The following is a 19100-nucleotide window of genomic DNA, read 5'->3' on the forward strand; positions in this document are numbered from 1 at the left end:
ATCTTCTAACTGATGCTTCATCCAGAGCATCTGAGTTGTGCACAGTGATGCTGAGATATATTCTGCTTCTGCAGTTGATAGAGCGATAGTTGACTGTCTTTTGCTAGCCCAGGATATTAGATTGTTTCCCAGAAGCTGGCAATTTCCAGATGTGCTTTTCACTACGCCAAAAATGACTTTTAACAGCGCATCTTAGACAGCGCTTTTAAAAGAAAGCGCTGTCTAAGGTTAAAATTAAAATAAAACACGGAAAATGTTCCAAAAAAATAATGAAAGCGCTGTCTAAGGGGGGGTCTTAGACAGCGCTTTCTAAAAGCGCTGTCTAAGACCCCCCCTTAGACAGCGCTTTTAGAAAGCGCTTTTAAATATAGACCTTAGTCAGCGCTTTTGATAAAGCGCTGTCTAAAGTCTTTAAATTAAAAAAAAATTAAAACCAAAAGCGTTGTCTAAGGGGGGGTTTAGAAAGCGCTTTTGGAAAGCGCTGTCTAAGGCATACCTTAGAAAGCGCTTTCCACAAAAGCGTTGTCTAAGGTCTAATTAAAATAAAATTTCAGACTCCATTTCAATTTTCGTTCTCTGTTCTTTTGTTTTCCCTCCTGCGAACGTTGAAACCCTATCAGTTCCTCTTCTCTAGCTAAACCACAAAACGCCATAAATTCCTCTTGAAACCTAACCCTAAGCTCCAATCAAGCCAAACTGGGGAAGAACCCTAGGTTTTCAACTTAAATTAACCTAACCCTGAGGAATACCTTCGAAGTGGGGGTTTGCTCTTGCGAACGTTGAATCGAAGGTTGCAGCGCAAGGAGATCACTTGAATACGGTACGTTCTGCTCTAATGCTCTTCCTCCACTACTGCGTTTTGTTCGTCTTTCACCATTTCCGAAACCCGCAATACGTGAAACAAATTACACAAAGGTTATTCGTTATCGATTGCATAATTTTGTAATTTTGTAATTAAGGTATGCCCATAATTTTGAAACAAATTATGCCCATTAGGTTCCATAATTTTGTAATTTTAACTCATTTTGATTTAGAGCTCAAAATTGAAGGGGAGCAGAAAATAAAGAAAATGGTGGAAGGGACTATGTCTCTTGATGCTGTTATAAAGGAAGCTGTTGATTTGGTATGTCAAAACATGACACTGATACATGTGTCTGTGTCTGTATTGCGTCGATGTGAAACACTGAGACGTGTCAGACACTATACACACCTTCCATCAGAAGTATTAGACATTTGATAAATTTGGAATTTGTTGTATGTATAGGAGAACATTCCTATTGAGGAGGTATTTGATAATCTAAAATGCACAAAAGAAGGTTTAACCTCTGAGGAAGTACAAGAGAGGCTTGACATGTTTGGATACAATAAACTTGAAGAAAAAAAGGTTAGAATCCTGACTTAAGTTCTTATATAGTTTCTTACCAAATTGTTATGTAACTTTAACTTCTTGTACAGGAAAGTAAAATACTGAAGTTTTTAGGGTTTATGTGGAATCCTTTGTCATGGGTTATGGAAGCTGCTGCTCTCATGGCCATTGCTATGGCACATGGAGGGGTAAGTCTCTTCCTTTTTTTGTTTGTTTTGTTATTTCTCAATGGTTTTCATTATTTCAAATCATACAAAATTAGAATAACTATGAAACTGTACTCTTATAACCTTTGGTTAACTTGATTTGAAAGTTACAAATGTTATTCATTTTACAAAAGGATTATGGAATACATACAAGAAAGATTTTGGTGGTAGAAGTTTGTTAAGGTGAAAAGTCATGTTTGAACTTTCAACTAGTGTTTTTAAAACCAGACCGTCCAGTTTAACTGGTTGAACTAAGAACCGATTAGTCCGTCTGCTGGTTCAATCAGTGTGTTTCAACTTATTGAACCATTATCTAGAAGTCTCACCGCTAGATCTTCGGTCCTGGTTTTAAAACAATGGTTTTTAATATCAACCGGTTTAATATAACAACGCTTTGATTATGCAGGGAAAGCGAGGAGATTATCAAGATTTTGTTGGCATAATTATTTTGCTAATTATAAACTCAACCATAAGTTTCATAGAAGAAAATAATGCTGGTAATGCAGCTGCTGCCCTTATGGCAAGATTGGCTCCAAAAGCAAAGGTTCTTCTTCTTCTTCTCTTATAATCTCTTTGTTATCTTGTCTTGCTCATAGTTTCTTTGATTTCTAATTATATTTGATTAATAGGTACTTCGTGACGGAAAATGGAGCGAAGAAGATGCTTCGGTATTGGTCCCTGGAGACATAGTTAGCATCAAGCTAGGGGACATCATTCCTGCCGACGCACGTCTCCTTGAAGGTGACCCTTTGAAGATTGATCAGGTAAAATCTATAAAGTACTTTGAAATTACTGATGCATGATTCAAGCGTCACAACGAATAATATCTTCCACGAGTTTATTGATGTTGATATCAGATTCTAGATTTCTTGTAATTGAAGTTATGTTTTTGCTGTTTGTACTTTTAGTCTGCTCTTACCGGAGAGTCACTCCCTGTGACTAAACATCCCGGAGAAGGAGTATATTCTGGTTCAACTTGCAAGCAAGGAGAAATTGAAGCCGTAGTCATAGCAACTGGAGTTCACACATTTTTCGGAAAGGCAGCTCATCTCGTCGAAAACACAACACACGTTGGACATTTCCAACAGGTACATAATATACTAAATAATGTATCGCAGACAAAAGCGATTTGTTCAAATTCCACTATACTTACATTGTTATAGCCACTATTTGACATCACCGAATGTTGTGATAGTAATGCTCACTGCGTGACAAATATTATTACAGGTTTTGACATCTATTGGAAATTTCTGCATCTGTTCAATTGTTATTGGAATGATTATTGAAATCATTGTGATATACGGCGTCCACGGATATGGTTATAGAAACGGTATTGATAACCTTCTAGTGCTACTAATTGGAGGAATCCCTATTGCAATGCCAACTGTTCTTTCAGTTACAATGGCTATTGGCTCACATAAGTTATCTCAGCAGGTTTGCAATTAGTACATTGATTATTCCAACATTTCAGTAGCTTTTTAAAGATGTTGTCAAGTTTTGATCATATGCATCATTGTTGCAGGGTGCTATAACAAAGAGAATGACTGCTATTGAAGAAATGGCCGGAATGGATGTGTTATGCAGTGACAAAACAGGCACATTAACTCTTAACAAGCTTACAGTGGACAAGGAAATGATTGAGGTTTTAATCTTATTCTTTCTAAAGATAAAATAGAACATCGCAATTACTTGAGACATAAGTTTCTTTTTTTGTCAAAAGTATACAAACAGATAAATATTAGTATTCGGAAAAACCCGAGTTTGAATTCTGACTGAAACAATCTTTGACCAGGATGTATATTAACTTTGTTTCCCCTAACAATCATGAATATCTGGCAGGTTTTTGCCAAAGGTGTTGGCAAGGATTTGGTTGTACTTATGGCTGCAAGAGCATCAAGGATGGAGAACCAAGATGCAATTGATTGCGCAATCGTTTCAATGTTGGCAGACCCAAAGGAGGTACAGACTCTTCAAAGTTTGTTTTCCATCATGTTGTGTAGTTGAAATTTGGTTAGTCTACTAATAGTCCTTTGGTTTCGCAAGGCACGAGCTGGAATAAAAGAAGTTCATTTCCTTCCGTTTAATCCAACTGATAAAAGAACTGCCCTTACATACATTGATGGTGCTGGTAATATGCACAGGGTTAGCAAAGGTGCACCAGAGCAGGTAATACATAATTCATTCTCGCTTTTCAAGAACCACGCAACCTACCGATCATTGATAAACTTTTCTCATATACTGTGTAGATTCTCAATCTTGCACAAAACAAGGCAGAAATCGAACGGAAGGTTCATGCGATGATTGACAAGTTTGCAGAACGTGGACTTCGTTCTCTTGGGATTGCAAGACAGGTTTATTTCCCTCTTACGAATTCTTCATAATCGGATAAGTCAATTATCATGTATTCTTTCCTTAGCACCGAAGTTTTTTTTTTCATATAGGAAGTACCGGAGGGAAGTAAGGAAAGTGCAGGAGGACCATGGGAGTTTGTTGCTCTTCTCCCTCTTTTTGACCCTTCGAGACATGATAGCGCAGAAACAATCAGAAGAGCTCTTGATCTTGGCGTTAGTGTCAAAATGATCACTGGTACGTTGTATCACAGTACCACCGTCATTTGAAATTGAGTCAATGATTTTATATAATGCAAACTATACTCATGCTACAAAAAAAACTTTCAGGTGATCAACTCGCAATAGGTAAGGAAACGGGAAGGCGTCTAGGGATGGGGACTAACATGTATCCTTCTTCATCACTGCTCGGTGAAAATAAAGATCAATTAGGTGCTGTTTCCATTGATGATCTCATTGAGAAAGCTGACGGTTTTGCTGGTAAAAAGCGCTGTCTAAGGGGGGGATTAGAAAGCGCTTTAGGCAAAAGCGCTGTCTAAGGGGGGGGGGGGGGGGCTTAGACAGCGCTTTTTGAAAAGCGCTGTCTAAGGTATACCTAAAAAAATTAAAATAGGAGGGTCTTAGAAAGCGCTTTTGGCCAAAGCGCTGTCTAAGGGGGTGGGGCTTAGACAGCGCTTTTCAAAAGCGCTGTCTAAGGTATACCTAAAAAATTTAAAATAAGAGGGTCTTATAAAGCGCTTTTGGCCAAAGCGCTGTCTAAGGGGGGGGGGGGGCTTAGACAGCGCTTTTAAGATTTAAAAAAGCGCTGTCTAAACCTTTAGCAGCGGAGGTTTAGACAACGCTTTAAAGCGCTGTCTAAGGCTAAAAAAAGCGCTGTCTAAGGTCTTGTTTGTTGTAGTGTTTTCGTTCTAGTCTATCTCCTGCATAATCTGCATCACAGTAACCCGAAAGTCTATACTCTGATGTTTTCTTATACATCAGGCCCAGGTTAGGAGTTCCTTTCAGATACTTAAGAATTCTCTTAACTGCTGTTAAATGAGATTCTCTAGGATCTGATTGGAATCTGGCACAGAGACAAACACTAAAGAGAATATCAGGACGAGTAGCAGTCAGATAGAGAAGAGAGCCTATCATACCTCGATAGAGCTTCTGACAAACCTTTGCGCTTACTTCTTCCTTTTCAAGAATGCATGTTGGATGCATTGGAGTTTTTGCAGAGTTGCAGTCAGCCATGTCAAATTTCTTCAGAACATCTTTAATATATTTGCTTTGATGAACATATGTAACTTCTGAAGTTTGGTTAATTTGAATTCCCAGAAAGAACTTTAGTTCTTGCATTAAGCTCATTTCAAATTCTGCCTGCATTAACTTAGAGAATTCTTGACAAACAGAGGCGTTAACTGAACCAAAAATAATATCATCAACGTATATCTGGCATATCATGAGATCATTGTTAAGGTTCTTACAGAAGAGTGTGGAGTCAACTTTCCCTCTGATAAAATTGTGTTCCAGAAGAAAATTGCTTAAACGTTCATACCAAACTCTGGGAGCTTGTTTAAGTCCATATAAAGATTTTTTAAGTTTAAAAACATGTTCTGGAAAATTTGGATTTTCAAAACCTGGAGGTTGTTTGACATACACTTCTTCTGATATATAACCATTAAGGAATGCACTATTGACATCCATTTGATATAATTTAATAGAATGGTTAATAGCAAAAGATACAAGAAGACGAATAGATTCTAACCTTGCGACTGGAGCAAAAGTTTCATTATAATCAATACCTTCTTGTTGACTATAACCTTGAGCTACCAGTCGAGCTTTGTTTCTGACGACTTCTCCTTTCTCATTCAGCTTGTTTCTGAATACCCATCTGGTTCCAATAACGTGAGTGCCTCTGGGCTTTGGAACAAGATCCCAGACATCATTCTTTATGAATTGATCTAATTCTTCTTGCATGGCTGAAACCCAGTCGTTATCTTGAAGTGCTTCATCACAGGACGTAGGCTCAATCAGAGACACTAGTCCCAGAGGAGTATCTTCAGAGGTCCTGAAGGTAGATCTGGTTCTAACAGGTTCGTCTTTGTTTCCCAGAATCAAATCTTCAGATACATTGATACGACTTTTAACTTTCTTTGGGATTTCTGGGGATTTAATTTCTTCAGAGTTCTGAGTGACAGTTGCTTCTGGAGTTTTATCAGATCCTGCAAGAGTGATTTCTAAATCTGCAAAATTTTCAACTAGCTTTGACTTTTCAGGGTCAAGCTTATCATCAAATCTGACATGAATTGATTCTTCCACAATTTTGGTTTCTGTGTATCCTAACATAATACCTTTCTGTGCTTTGGAATCGAACTTGTTCAGATGTTCTTTAGTATTTAAGATAAAGCAAGAACATCCAAAAAGATGAAAATATGAAATGTTTGGTTTTCTTCCTTTACACAGTTCATAGGGAGTCTTTTCCAGAATAGGTCTTATAGAGATTCTATTCTGAATGTAACATGCTGTATTTACAGCTTCTGCCCAAAAGTGCTTTGCCACATTAGATTCATTGATCATGGTTCTGGCCATCTCTTGGAGTGTACTATTCTTCCTTTCTACAACTCCATTTTGTTGTGGAGTTCTAGGGCAGGAGAAATCATGGGATATTCCATTAGAGTCAAATAATTCCTCAAAATCTTTGTTTTCAAATTCTCCACCATGATCACTTCTGACTCTAATAATTTTAGAGTCAAATTCTTTTTGCACTTTGGAGCAGAAACTAGTGAATACAGAGTGAGACTCACTCTTGTGCTTTAGGAATTTCACCCATGTCCAACGACTGTAATCATCAACAATGACTAGTCCATACTTCTTTCCATTGACTGATGTTGTTTTCACAGGACCAAATAAGTCAATGTGGAGAAGTTCCAGAGGCTTAGAGGTAGAAACAACATTTTTCTTTTTAAAGGATGTTTTTGAAAATTTTCCTTTCTGACATGCTTCACATAGAGCATCTGAAGAAAACTTCAGTTTAGGTAGGCCTCTGACTAACTCGAGTTTATTTAGCTGAGAGAGTTTCCTCATGCTAATGTGGCCCAAGCGTCTATGCCACACCCATTGCTCTTCGTGAACAGTCATCAGACATTTGACATTTTGTTCTTTTAAATCAGAAAGATTGATTTTATAAATGTTGTTTTTCCTCTTGCCTGTGAATAGGACTGAACCATTGTTTTGATTTATGGCTTTACATGTTTTTTGATTAAAGATTACATCATAACCATTATCACTTAATTGACTTATGGATAATAAGTTATGCATTAATCCTTCTACATAAAGGACATCAGATATAGAGGGAAGAGTACCATTACCAATAGTTCCGGAGCCTCTGATCCTTCCTTTCTGATCTCCTCCGAAACCTACAAATCCAGCGTCTTTAAGTTCCATACTTTGGAACATAGACTTTCTTCCCGTCATGTGTCGCGAGCATCCAGAGTCCAGGTACCATGACTGGTGTCTGAACTTTGCTGCATAGGATATCTGCAACATAAACAATCTTATCTTTCGGTACCCAGAATCTCTTGGGTCCTTTCTGATTAGTCTTCCCAGAGTTTCTTATAACTTTGGGTTTTCTAGCATTTTCAAATTTTTGTTCTTGTGTGTGTGTGTAGTGATATGAAAATGGAGATTTAAGTTGGTCACTAGAAGAAGTTTTAACTTCCTTAGGATCATACCCAATTCCCTTTTTATTGTTCTGACTGACTCCATAAATCATGGATGCCATAATACTCCTACCTATTCCATTTTTCAGAAATTCTTGAAAGGCTTCTTCGTATTCATAAATTAATTTGTTTGAAGTTTGTGGTGCTTGAGACAATGCTTCTTCTAATTCTAAGCTTTTTCTTTTGGCTCCATCTCTTTCTAATGTTAAAGATCTGATTGTATCTTCCCGCTCTAGAATTGACATCTCAAGCTTGCCACATTCTTCAAATTTTGCTTTAAAACAGCCTTTTATGTGTTTAAGCTTTTGTTTTAATTTCTGGTATGAGCTAAGAGTTTCTGACAAACATGATTCTAGATCAGATCGAGAGAGTTCAGAAAATACCTCTTCAGATTCTTCATCTGAGCTGCTCCTGGATGTGATAGCCATAAGTGCCACGTTGGCCTTTTCATCAGAGTCAGATTCTGATGACTCAGATTCACTATCATCCCAGGTAGCCATCAATCCTTTCTTTGTCCTGAAGGTATTTTTCTTGAAGCTTTCTTTTCTAGAATTGTCTTTCTTTAGCTTGGGGCATTCATTCCTGTAGTGACCTGTTTCTTTACATTCATAACAAGTAATATCTTTGTTAGTTTTACCTTTTGAGGTTGATTCTGATCGATCCCCTCTGGGTCTTGGTCTTCTGAAGTTGTTGTTCCTCTTTTTCCAGAGTTGTTTAACTCTTCTGGTCAGGAGGGACAATTCTTCTTCATCATCAGAATCTTCTAGTTCAGAGTCATCAGTATCTTCAGTTTCTGCCTGGAGAGCTTTGGTTCTGTCAGGTTTGCGTCTTTCATATCTGGACTTTAATGCTACGGACTTGTTCCTTTTCTGAGGCTCATCTTCCTCTAGTTCTATCTCATGGCTTCTGAGGGAGCTGACAAGTTCTTCAAGACTGATATTGTTCAGATCCTTTGACAGCTTCAGAGCAGTAACCATGGGTCTCCATTTCTTTGGCAGACTTCTGACTATCTTTTTGACGTGGTCTGCAGTTGTGTATCCTTTGTCTAGAACTTTGAGACCTGCAATCAGAGTTTGGAATCTAGAGAACATTGCCTCTATGGCTTCATCATCTTCCATTTTGAAAGCTTCATATTTCTGGATAAGCGCCAGAGCCTTTGTCTCTTTGACCTGAGAGTTTCCTTCATGAGTCATCCTCAGAGAGTCAAGTATGTCTTTGGCTGTTTCTCTGTTGGTGATCTTTTCATACTCGTTGTAAGATATAGCATTGAGGAGTATGGTTCTGGCCTTGTGATGATTCTTGAAAACTCGCTTCTGATCATCTGACATCTTACTTCTGGGAACTTCAGCTCCATCCTCTGTGACAGGAGGTTTGTATCCATCTGTGACAATGTCCCAGAGATCAGCATCATAGCCTAGAAAGAAACTTTCGATTCTATCTTTCCAGTAATCGAATTTCTCTCCATCAAAGACAGGAAGCTTAGAATTGTAACTATCCTTTTCATTTGTGTGGGCCATAGTTTTTCTCGTTCTGGATCTCTCTACACCGTTAAGTGTTTGATTAGAAAATCAATAACAGAGCCGGTGCTCTGATACCAATTGAAGGTGAGAAAAACAAGAAAGGGGGGGTTTGAATTGTTTGGAAAATAAGCGCTTTTTCAAAATGAAAATCACACAAGGATTTTTATACTGGTTCGCTTATAACACAAAGCTACTCCAGTCCACCCGGCCAAGGTGATTTCGCCTTCAACAAGGACTTAATCCACTAATCTTGAAAGATTGATTACAAACAACGTCTAAGAGAAAGATCTCTTAGTCCTCTCAAGTATACAGACTACACAAAGTCACTTGAGGAAATACAACAAAGATAAAAGCTTATGTAATCTAGAGTGCTTCTAAGATAAGCAAATATTACAACAGTAAGAACAAAGTGTTTTACGTTTCAAGCAAAAGCTTTTTGAAATATTGAGAGAGATGAAGATTGTTTTTGTATGCTTGCTTTCTCTAACCTCTCAAAGTTGATGTTTCAGTAAAATCTTGTGATGTTGTACTTGTATCTCTCAATGTTGATTTGCAGTACTTTATATAGAAGAGAAGGATCCGTTGAAAAATCATAGCAGATAATAACTCTTGAATAATAATTAGTGCCATAACTTATGTTGCTTGTTGCCAAAGCAAATTTCTCTCCTTGAATGATTACTTTCCAAAAATAGTTCCTATTCATTTGAATTTGGAGTTAACGTCTCTTTCTGTATTAGGAAGTCCATTTCCATAACTTTACTTGAAGTTAACGTTACTCTTCCTTATTTAGCAATTCCATAATCAAGGTCTTCGTGTTTCTGGAGATCTTGGAATCTTGCTATCTAACTTCTGATGTTGATCTTTTTGAGTTCTGATGGTTTCTTCAGATAGCGCTAAGAACTTCTGGAGTTTGACATACCGTTGTTCAGAATCAGAACTTCTAGAGCGTACTTCTTGTTCAGATGCTTCTGATATTTCGCTGTTTTGCTCAGAGTTAGACTTTCTTGAACGTGTTTCTACTTCAGATGCTTCTGGTCTTCTGATAATTTGTATCTGATATGATTCTGTATCTGATGATTTCTTCCTTCTTTCCTTAGAACCCTGCACACTTAGAAACTTTTCGTTAGGGTGCCATTTTTGGTTTCATCCTTTGTTATCATCAAAATCATGGAATCTGTTGTAGAACAATTTTTGTTCTTACAGGCAATTGGCAGATAAAAGAGATGTGTAATCCATCTCCTGCTACTCAGTGTGTCATTCACTTTGCTCACACACCTTGTGTTGATGCATTGTGGATAATAACCCAAGATCATGTTGTGTCAGTCACTTGTGGAGAAGAGTTCCTACATTCTGAACTCCCACACATTCTATTTTGAGTCAAGCTCTCCCAGGCCAGGGATAAGAGCTGTGAGGTCTTACCCTCACTTCCCATTTCATCTGCTTCACCCTAACTCTCAATGTTAGGGTTAAGAGCTAACCACACCCCATTCCAGTTGGCTTGCTTATGCAGCCTAGCCTTGTATGAGTCCAACTGTTTGCATATAGTGTGTGTGCTTGTTTATTGTGCTTGTGTTTGTTTGCCTGTGCTGTTTAGGATAGCTTGCTCCCTGTGCAAGTTAGATAGAAACCTTAACATAGGGATCGTATGCATGATAACTTCTAGGCTCGAGTCGTAGTCTCCCTAGTAGTTTGTGTCTCCCTTTGTCTCTGGCTAGGATAGAAGTTCTTTCCCTGTTTAGGGGAACTACGTCGCCCTGATCCTCATACCAGATGAGGTATGTAGGCAGGAGATGAGATGATCTCTCCGGGCGCCCTTTTTCTTTTTCAACCCCTTTGTGTGTGTTAGGAGTCTGACGTAAGTCCAGCGATTGGCATTCGGTTTCCATGTTTGCCTGTTTGTGTGGAGTCTGATGTAAGTCCAGCGATTGGCAGTCGGTTTCCTGTGTTGGTTTTGTTTCGGCGTGCGTTAGCCGAACTACGGTAGCTCTGATTCTCATTCCAAATGAGATACGTAGGCATAGGATGCGATATCCTAGCGAGCCCGTTCCCTTTTCTTTCCATCTGTGTTTTTATTCCAGTGTGTGTGCATTCTTTGAGCAGTTTTAGCAACCTTATCCTATCTTTCTGAGCGTGGATCCCGTCGAGTACGACGGACGTGAGGGGTGCTAATACCTTCCCCTTGCGTAACTGACTCCCGATCCTTGCGTTTCCGGTCGTAGGACCATTCCCTTTCCAGGTTTACTTCGAGCGTTTCCTTTCCCTCTTTTGGGATAAATAACGCACGGTGGCGGATCTGTTTGTTTAGCTTTTCCCGCCGGTTGTTTTTCGCGGATGCGACACAGTGCAAGAACATCAAAAAGCTCTCCTAAAGTCGGTGGATCAATAAGGAAGCTCGTCCCTAGAATCATTAAGCATTTATCATTTCTACTTGTAATTTATTTGTATCTAATTTTTATTTGTTATAAACTTTGTACTCTTTTATCAGTAATTCTAATAAAACAAGGAGCATGCATGTTTTGGAATCATTTCATTTGTATTCACTCTTATGCCATCACTTACCATAAATATCAACGATTTTTCATTTTTTCTTTTCACATATTAACAAACTATGAGGGAGAATGATGTAAACAAAATAATCTAATTTGTTGATGTATGCTTTTTATTAGTAAGACTTGGCTGACGATGTAAGTCAATGTTTTACTTCCCAAGCACTTGAGAAATAAGGAGATAACTCATAGTCAACCCTTTCGAGCCTGAAGTTGGTGTTCTTTCTATTTTTCTAAAAAAACATAATCTTAACCAGGGGCAGGGTAGTCTTTCAATTAATTCAATGATGCATTCTAATCTCAAGAGAACCATTCCATCTAATTACCATAACAAGAGGTTCAATCATACCTCGCACATATCATCCAATGTCTAGGAAACAGAGAAAAGATAAAAGTCACAATAGTTAAACATGACATTCACAACCCCTCTGAATCAAAAAGAAAATCTCGCAAGTATTTTTCCAAAAAAAAAGAAGCCCGCTAAGTCAAAAAAGTTGACTTAGGCAAAAGTTAGGGCATCCCTATGGACGTGAATTCAGTATAATCGATCCATTCAAAAATGGGGATTAAAAGAAAAGAAAGAAAAAATGGAAACAAGCTTGTAAACGGAAGTAGGTGATTACCACCTCAAGAATATCATTGAGTGCTTGAACCACTACATCCACCTCCATCACCATAACCACCAAAGGTATCTTGCAAACTAAATGCATCGATTGAGTTAATTGGATTTAGGAATGAAGAACATCAAAGGAGTATGGGTGGGTCAAATCAAATTTTGAGCCTTATATCCTTTTTTTCATAAACCGTGAACCAAACCATGTTACAACCCTTAAAAGACCTAATTGAAGCTAGGTTCACTATGAAAACATACTCATCAAAATCATGGTTAAACTGACTCCAAATGTTTGTCAAATCATCACTAGCCATATTGTTCTATCATAGTTTCACACCTCCATTCACACCAACCTTATGGCCAAATCTCATCCACCGTACACATCATATATGTTTCCATAATAATTTTTTATTTCAAAACTTATATTAGCATTGTGTTAGAATTACTTTTCAAAAGGAACAATTTTACTCGCAAATAAATACTTAGCATCGAGGAAATTTCAACAATGGTTTGATCAGGGCATACCGCTTTAAAGAACTTATGACTAGGGAAAATCACTTAGGGATCCTGCCGATTAGGAGAAAATCCTCATAATCATGGGCCGACCATCTAAAGATCATATTGATTGTGGGTAAAACATTCCTAGGATTGACCAACCTATGTCAAATCACCTTCTGACCCTAGTGATCAGGGGGAAGACCTTTCAAGATGCAAATATTGGGGCAGTCTATATCTAGATCATATCACAACATGGCGGAATCCAAGTTCCTTTTCAGGCAACTCGTCTAAACCCTAACGATCAACAAGCCTTTTGAAGATTCAAATATTGGGTTACTCCATATCGAGACCATATCACAACATGGTGGGATCCAAATTCCTTCTCAGGAAACTCCTTCAAAAGGTCCTACCAACAAAGGAAAATCGTCTTAGTACACAGTGTATTCGGGGAAATTCCTTCAAAGCACAGTCAAACACTAGGGCAGATCGCTGCAAGGTTCGAGCAAAAGAAGCCATTCCAAGAGTCAGTCATCCAAGGGTGAATCTCTTCAAGGCCGGGTTGGGGAAATCCACCTTAAAAGCATGGTAAATATAATACTTCAAATATCGATCAATTTGTGTCAAATCGTTCCAAGAATCGACTAATCAGGGGCATAGCGCTGCAAGAATCAAATATTGGGGAAAGCCATCTCAAAGTCACCTTATGGCAAGACTGCTTCAAAACTTATACTGAGACGAATCTCCTTAAAAGACCCAGCAGACTGGGGCAACATAGGCTACAGAGGGGAAATTCCTCTTCATTCTTTCAAGTTGCTCAAGCAAAATCTATCGTACAACAGCGACCATCGAGTTCAACATGAGTATCGTGAGGCCATGCTAGCATAACACCCTACCACCTTTTGACAGACAACCTTGTTACATAAACAACCTCTTTAAAGTGTAACCACCCACGACCCATCCAGGGACACTTGTTGAAACATTCAAGTCCTCGCATAATTCATCATCATGCATTGAGCATGACGCTCCTCTATAGCATCTAATCATGCATGTCATCTTATTTATCTCGCATATTCCCATATAAGGACGCATTAAAAGTAAAAAAGACAAACCTTACTTGTCTCCTCATAAAAGCCCTACCTTGCTTGGCACTCAATACCTTACAAAAAGTCCAACCACACTTGACACTTATCTTGAAACCCAATCTTCATTGACAAACTTCAGTTATCACACTTCATACACTTCTAACGCATATCTCATAATAAATCATTATACTTCATGCATAAAAACAAGTCCTAATCATCATGCATAACCCGAGTCATGTGGGGCACTCACCCTCATTCCTAAAGATCGACTGTGATCGACATTATACCATGTAAATCCATCAAAGCCCAAACATTATTTGGTACCCGAAGAGACCAGTGCTTGTCTGAGGAAGTTCAAACCCCTTTTCTTCTTCAGAATCCAATTCTCACTCGAAGCTCATTCAATTTCAAGACTATTTCTCGTCTAGTAATCAGATAAAGTCTAGTTCTCGTCTGGCATTCAAAGTTAGTTATTGTCTGGTATTTATTTCAAGACCAGTTCTCGTATGACAATTAGATAAAGTTTAGTTCTCGACGGCCTTCGTGTCCAGTTCTCGTCAAGTATTCATTTAAAGTCCAGTTCTCATCTGGCACTCGAATCCAGTTCTCGTCTGGCAACCTAATCCATTTCACAAGTTCCCATATGGTAGTATATTTTAAGACCAATTCATGTCTGTCATTTGATTTCAAATCCAGTTCTCATTTGGTAGTCCATTTAAAGTCAGTTCCCGTCTGACAAACAAAAATCAAAACAACAGTTCTCGTCCGAAAAATCATTTCAAATCCTAGCTCCCATCTGGCGAACCATTCTCAAATCCGGTTCTTGTCTGGTAATCAAACATCGTGTTCATGGATCATGTCACGCATAACATATCCACGAATATGGAATGTTACACCATACAAATTCCAAACATGCATTCATAATAAAGCATGCATGTATAACATAAGGGTCAGGGTACCTCGAAAAAAACCAAAATTAATCCCTAGCTAAGTCGGTGACAACTCTCTGACTAGGCTTTTCCTTCTCTTACCATTTATTCTAGAAAGTATGCCTTACATACATTCCTTAGCTAAACCAAGTCACAATCCCCCAAGCTATCCTATTTCAGCAAGTAGGCTCACTAAGTTTTCCCAATAGAATTTCTCACAAAGTATCCTTTACAACATGCTCCCCAACAATCCTTCCCCCAAGGATTTTTTTCTAGAACCTTCCCTAGCATATGATCGTCCTGAAGACCCACACTAACTCGATCGTAAGCAACCTTACGTATCCCCAGCAAATCAGTTATTCGTGCACTAACCCCTGCATTAGTAATAGTATGTCTATTCCAATCCCCAAATTGGCCATTCTTACTCAAGCCCCAAGTTGGCCGCCTCTCTTTTTCAACCAAGATTCCAATCCCCATATTCGTATGAACTTAGTTTCTCTTTGGCCTTGTCTAGAACAATTTCAAACATTCATACCTTATGGACCTTCATCAACCCATCTGTTGAAAGAAAATTTTATTGACCCATCAGTCAAAGCTCATCAATTCATCGCTTGAAAGTAGTTTTTTGTCGACCCATCGGTCAAAGTTCATCGACCCATCAGTTGAAAGCAGTTTTTATTGACCTGTCATTCAAAGTTCATCAACCCATCGGTTGAAAGCAGTTTTCACTAACCCATTGGTCAAAGTTCATTAATCCAACAGTTGAAAATAATTTTTTGTTGACCCATCGGTCAAAGTTAATCAACCCATTAGTTGAAAGCAGTTTTTACTGATCCATCGATCGAAGTTCATCAACCCAGCGGTTGAAAACAATTTTTTGTTGACCCATCGATAAAAGTTAATCAACCCATTAGTTGAAAGCAGTTTTTACTGACCCATCAGTCGAAGTTACTTAACCCATCATTTAAAGGAAATTTTGCATTGACCTATCAATCGAAATTAGTTTTATGTGGATCAAAATCAACCCATGAATTGAGGATGATCGTTTACCTCCACCAAACCATTGGTGGAAGACGGGTATTCAAAACACTTCAATCATTATCTATGGTCCGTCCGAAACCTTTTCATATATGGTTCGTCCAGAAATCCTTCCATTATCTGGTCCGTCCGGAAATTTTCCATTTAATCTGGTCCGTTAGGAAATCATTATATTATATTTGGACAGTCCAAAAGTCTTTCCATTAAATCTGGTCCATCCGGAAATCTTTTTTTTCATTATCTCTGGTCAGTCCAGAACCCTTTGATTATATATGGCCTCGTCTATAACCATTCAATTACATCTAGTCCGCATGGAACTTTCCAATCACCTCTGGTCCTCCCAAGACTTTTCAATCACCTCTATACCATATGAAACCTTTCGATTATATATGGCCTCGTCCTGAATCATTTCATCATCTTTAATCCGACCGGAACCCTTCGACTATATCTGGCCTCGTCCAGAATCATTTCAAATAATCTTTTTCCTGTCCGAGACACTTCGGCCGTGTCTGATATTTTCATTCTCTCGACACTTATTCATGCCGTTCTTTTTGGCGTCCTTGCTACATCCAAGCAGAGGATCCATTTCATTCAAGTCCTACCCAAGGATCATTAGAACAAAATCAGGATTCGAAGATACAACATTAAATTGTGGAGGGGTGTCTGCTCACATATCCTCAGTGAAATTGGTCTTTCATACAAATCATTTCACCACCATGTTCCTCTTAAGAGATAAAATCAAGATCTTTATGTATTTAATTATCCTCCACCACGAACCTGGACTTCATCTTTTCGCACTCTCGAGTCGAATGGTAATTAAATAGGGACAATTGTAATACCCCAATTTTGTCTGAACATTTTACTATTATATGGGTTTAGTCGCTTTTCATCTTGAATAAATGAGATAGTCCACTTATTAGTGAAATGAGATTTAAGGAGGTACAAGCATGGGGTCCTGGGTTCGGATTTTACATATTTTTGCATTTTTCTCTTTTTATTTGTTTTAAACTTTTTATCTAGTTTTTACTTCTTGCACAGTTTTCAAAATTAGAAAAATCATAAAAATTATATTTTTTTTTATGTTTTATTATCATATTTCATTTTTTATTATTAGTTTTTTTTAAAATATCATTTTTTTATTAAAATTATGATTTTATGCATTTTTAGTCCAAAAAATCAAAAAATGAAAAATTTCAATCTGATTTGTTATTTTTAGCACTTTTTTATATCCAGGTGATAAGCAAAGAACCTGGACATTTTTCTTGTGATATAATATATGATTTGATTTATGTTTTATTATCATATTTCATTTTTTATTATTTTTTTTTAAATATCATTTTTTTTATTAAAATTATGATTTTATGCATTTTTAGTCCAAAAAATCAAAAAATGAAAAATTTAAATCTGATTTGTTATTTTTAGCACTTTTTTATATCCAGGTGATAAGCAAAGAACCTGGACATTTTTCTTGTGATATAATATATGATTTGATTTATGATTTGACGCAATTTAATCTTTTCCCTATATTGTTAACCTAGTTATTAGTATAAATAGAGTCATTTTTCACACTAATTTGGACACAAAAATTACATAGAGAATTTCACCCACAGACTCCCAAACATAGTCTTTTTCTTAAGAGTCCTACTGTTATTTTAATTAATTTTTTCTCAATTTTTTTTTCTTTTTATTTTCACTGTAATTTTTTTGCTTAGAACGAAATGATGTTCATCTGATGATTCTCTTTTAATTTCTTCACCTTTTATTTGTCAACATTGGCACTAACAATCACTTTGTAAACATTCTTACTAATATCAATCGTTCCTTTTTCAATCACGCACATATTCTACTAACTTACTAATTACTTTTTTTTTAACAATTTCAAAATCATCACACATACTATCTTTCAAAATCTGTAAAATTGCAGAAAAATACCACATACACACTTTTACCATGAATTATCACAAAAACATTTTCAACAAATTTCTAATACACACGTACATAAACTAACTCAACTACATAAAAAGTGAAACCCTGTTACTTCTCACTTTGAACATCCCCCTTTTCATGCCACTAACAACTTTCACGTTTTGTTTCTTTCCTGTAAGTCATTGCCATCAACCTTAACACTAACTCAAATCCTCCATATCACAAACCCATGGATTATGAACATAAACCATTTTCAATTAATCACAATTCCATACAAAAAAAGAATACACAAAAGAGAAAAAGGTAAAGTTTAGAAAAATCCAAAATTCTTTCTCCATTCTCACGTGTGTTTGACCTTCCCTCACAAATACAAACACATCTTCAACCTTCACATAAACACTCCTCAGTCCAATCTCATAAACCTCACATTCAGAACACCATCAATAAACCATTCTTAAACCTTCAACATACACATACCTTCACTCACAAATACAAGTTTCAACACATCACAATAATAACCTGTAAAAAAAACCTAATCAACCTAACATTCATACCCTCAAAATCAACTAAAAAATGAGAACAAAAAAAGCACCAAGCAACAACAAAACTAACACAATAACTCATAGAAATCGATAACACAAGAGGGAAGGAGAAGAAGTTACTGCAACTCCTTTGGCCACCACACCCTCTACAACAGCTCCACCATGAAATGCACGGTCGGCCGCATCCAGAATCGTAAGCATCATCACGAATGCCCCTCTGACCACACACCATCGCACTGTCCGTCACGAGCACACCGTCAGAGTAGAAATGGACATGTGTCGTGTACCCATTGGGTGGTAGGTGACAAGTGAGGGCGCCTCCCCCATTCAAGTGCATCAGGTTTTTTTTTTCTTAATTATTTTTCTTTTTAGGATTTTGATTAATTTAAATTTAGGAATATTGGGCCTCATTGAGACAACACCCCTCACTAAATCTTACACCCCCATGCTTTTAGATTAACTTTGGTTAGCTACCTTAATTATTTAGTCTTCTTGGTTTTAATTGTTTTATTTAATCCCTTTTAAATATCTTGTTTAGTCAAATTAGTTTTAAATTTTAATTTAATTGCATATAGATTAATTTCAGTTAAATTAATATTAGGTTAGTTTCGATTAGAGTTTGTTAATTAGGTTTTTCAGTTATAAAGATATAAAGAACAAAAATAAGTTTTTCTCATTTTATTAGGTTTAATTTATTTAATAAATCAATATTAAAAAAATACAAAATATGTTGGTTAGATTTATTTAATTAACAAAAAAAATCAAAAGACAAAAAATACTTTTCA

The 19100-nt window shown here is 37.1% G+C and overlaps 1 protein-coding gene across 1 annotated transcript; it reads left to right on the forward strand.

Moving 5' to 3' along the window:
* Window positions 1–1069: 1069 nt before the first annotated feature.
* On the forward strand, window positions 1070–17321 carry LOC127114504 (plasma membrane ATPase 1). The gene is made up of 14 exons (XM_051046599.1): window positions 1070–1123; window positions 1265–1384; window positions 1456–1554; window positions 1979–2116; window positions 2202–2336; window positions 2481–2660; window positions 2800–3006; window positions 3095–3214; window positions 3412–3531; window positions 3616–3738; window positions 3819–3923; window positions 4014–4158; window positions 4251–4400; window positions 17287–17321. Exons 1-14 carry the CDS (start codon window positions 1070–1072, stop codon window positions 17319–17321), a joined length of 1731 nt encoding a protein of 576 aa, XP_050902556.1.
* Window positions 17322–19100: the final 1779 nt, after the last annotated feature.

This window comes from Lathyrus oleraceus, chromosome 1 (assembly GCF_024323335.1).
Source record: "Lathyrus oleraceus cultivar Zhongwan6 chromosome 1, CAAS_Psat_ZW6_1.0, whole genome shotgun sequence".
NCBI lineage: Eukaryota > Viridiplantae > Streptophyta > Magnoliopsida > Fabales > Fabaceae > Lathyrus > Lathyrus oleraceus.

Excerpts from the sequence above, each read along its gene's own strand:
- LOC127114504 (XM_051046599.1), top strand. The coding sequence starts at position 1,070 with ATGGTGGAAGGGACTATGTCTCTTGATGCTGTTATAAAGGAAGCTGTT. Across the intron at positions 1,124-1,264 it reads TAAAGGAAGCTGTTGATTTG|GAGAACATTCCTATTGAGGA; the intron begins GTATGTCAAAAC and ends TTGTATGTATAG. Across the intron at positions 4,159-4,250 it reads TAGTGTCAAAATGATCACTG|GTGATCAACTCGCAATAGGT; the intron begins GTACGTTGTATC and ends AAAAACTTTCAG.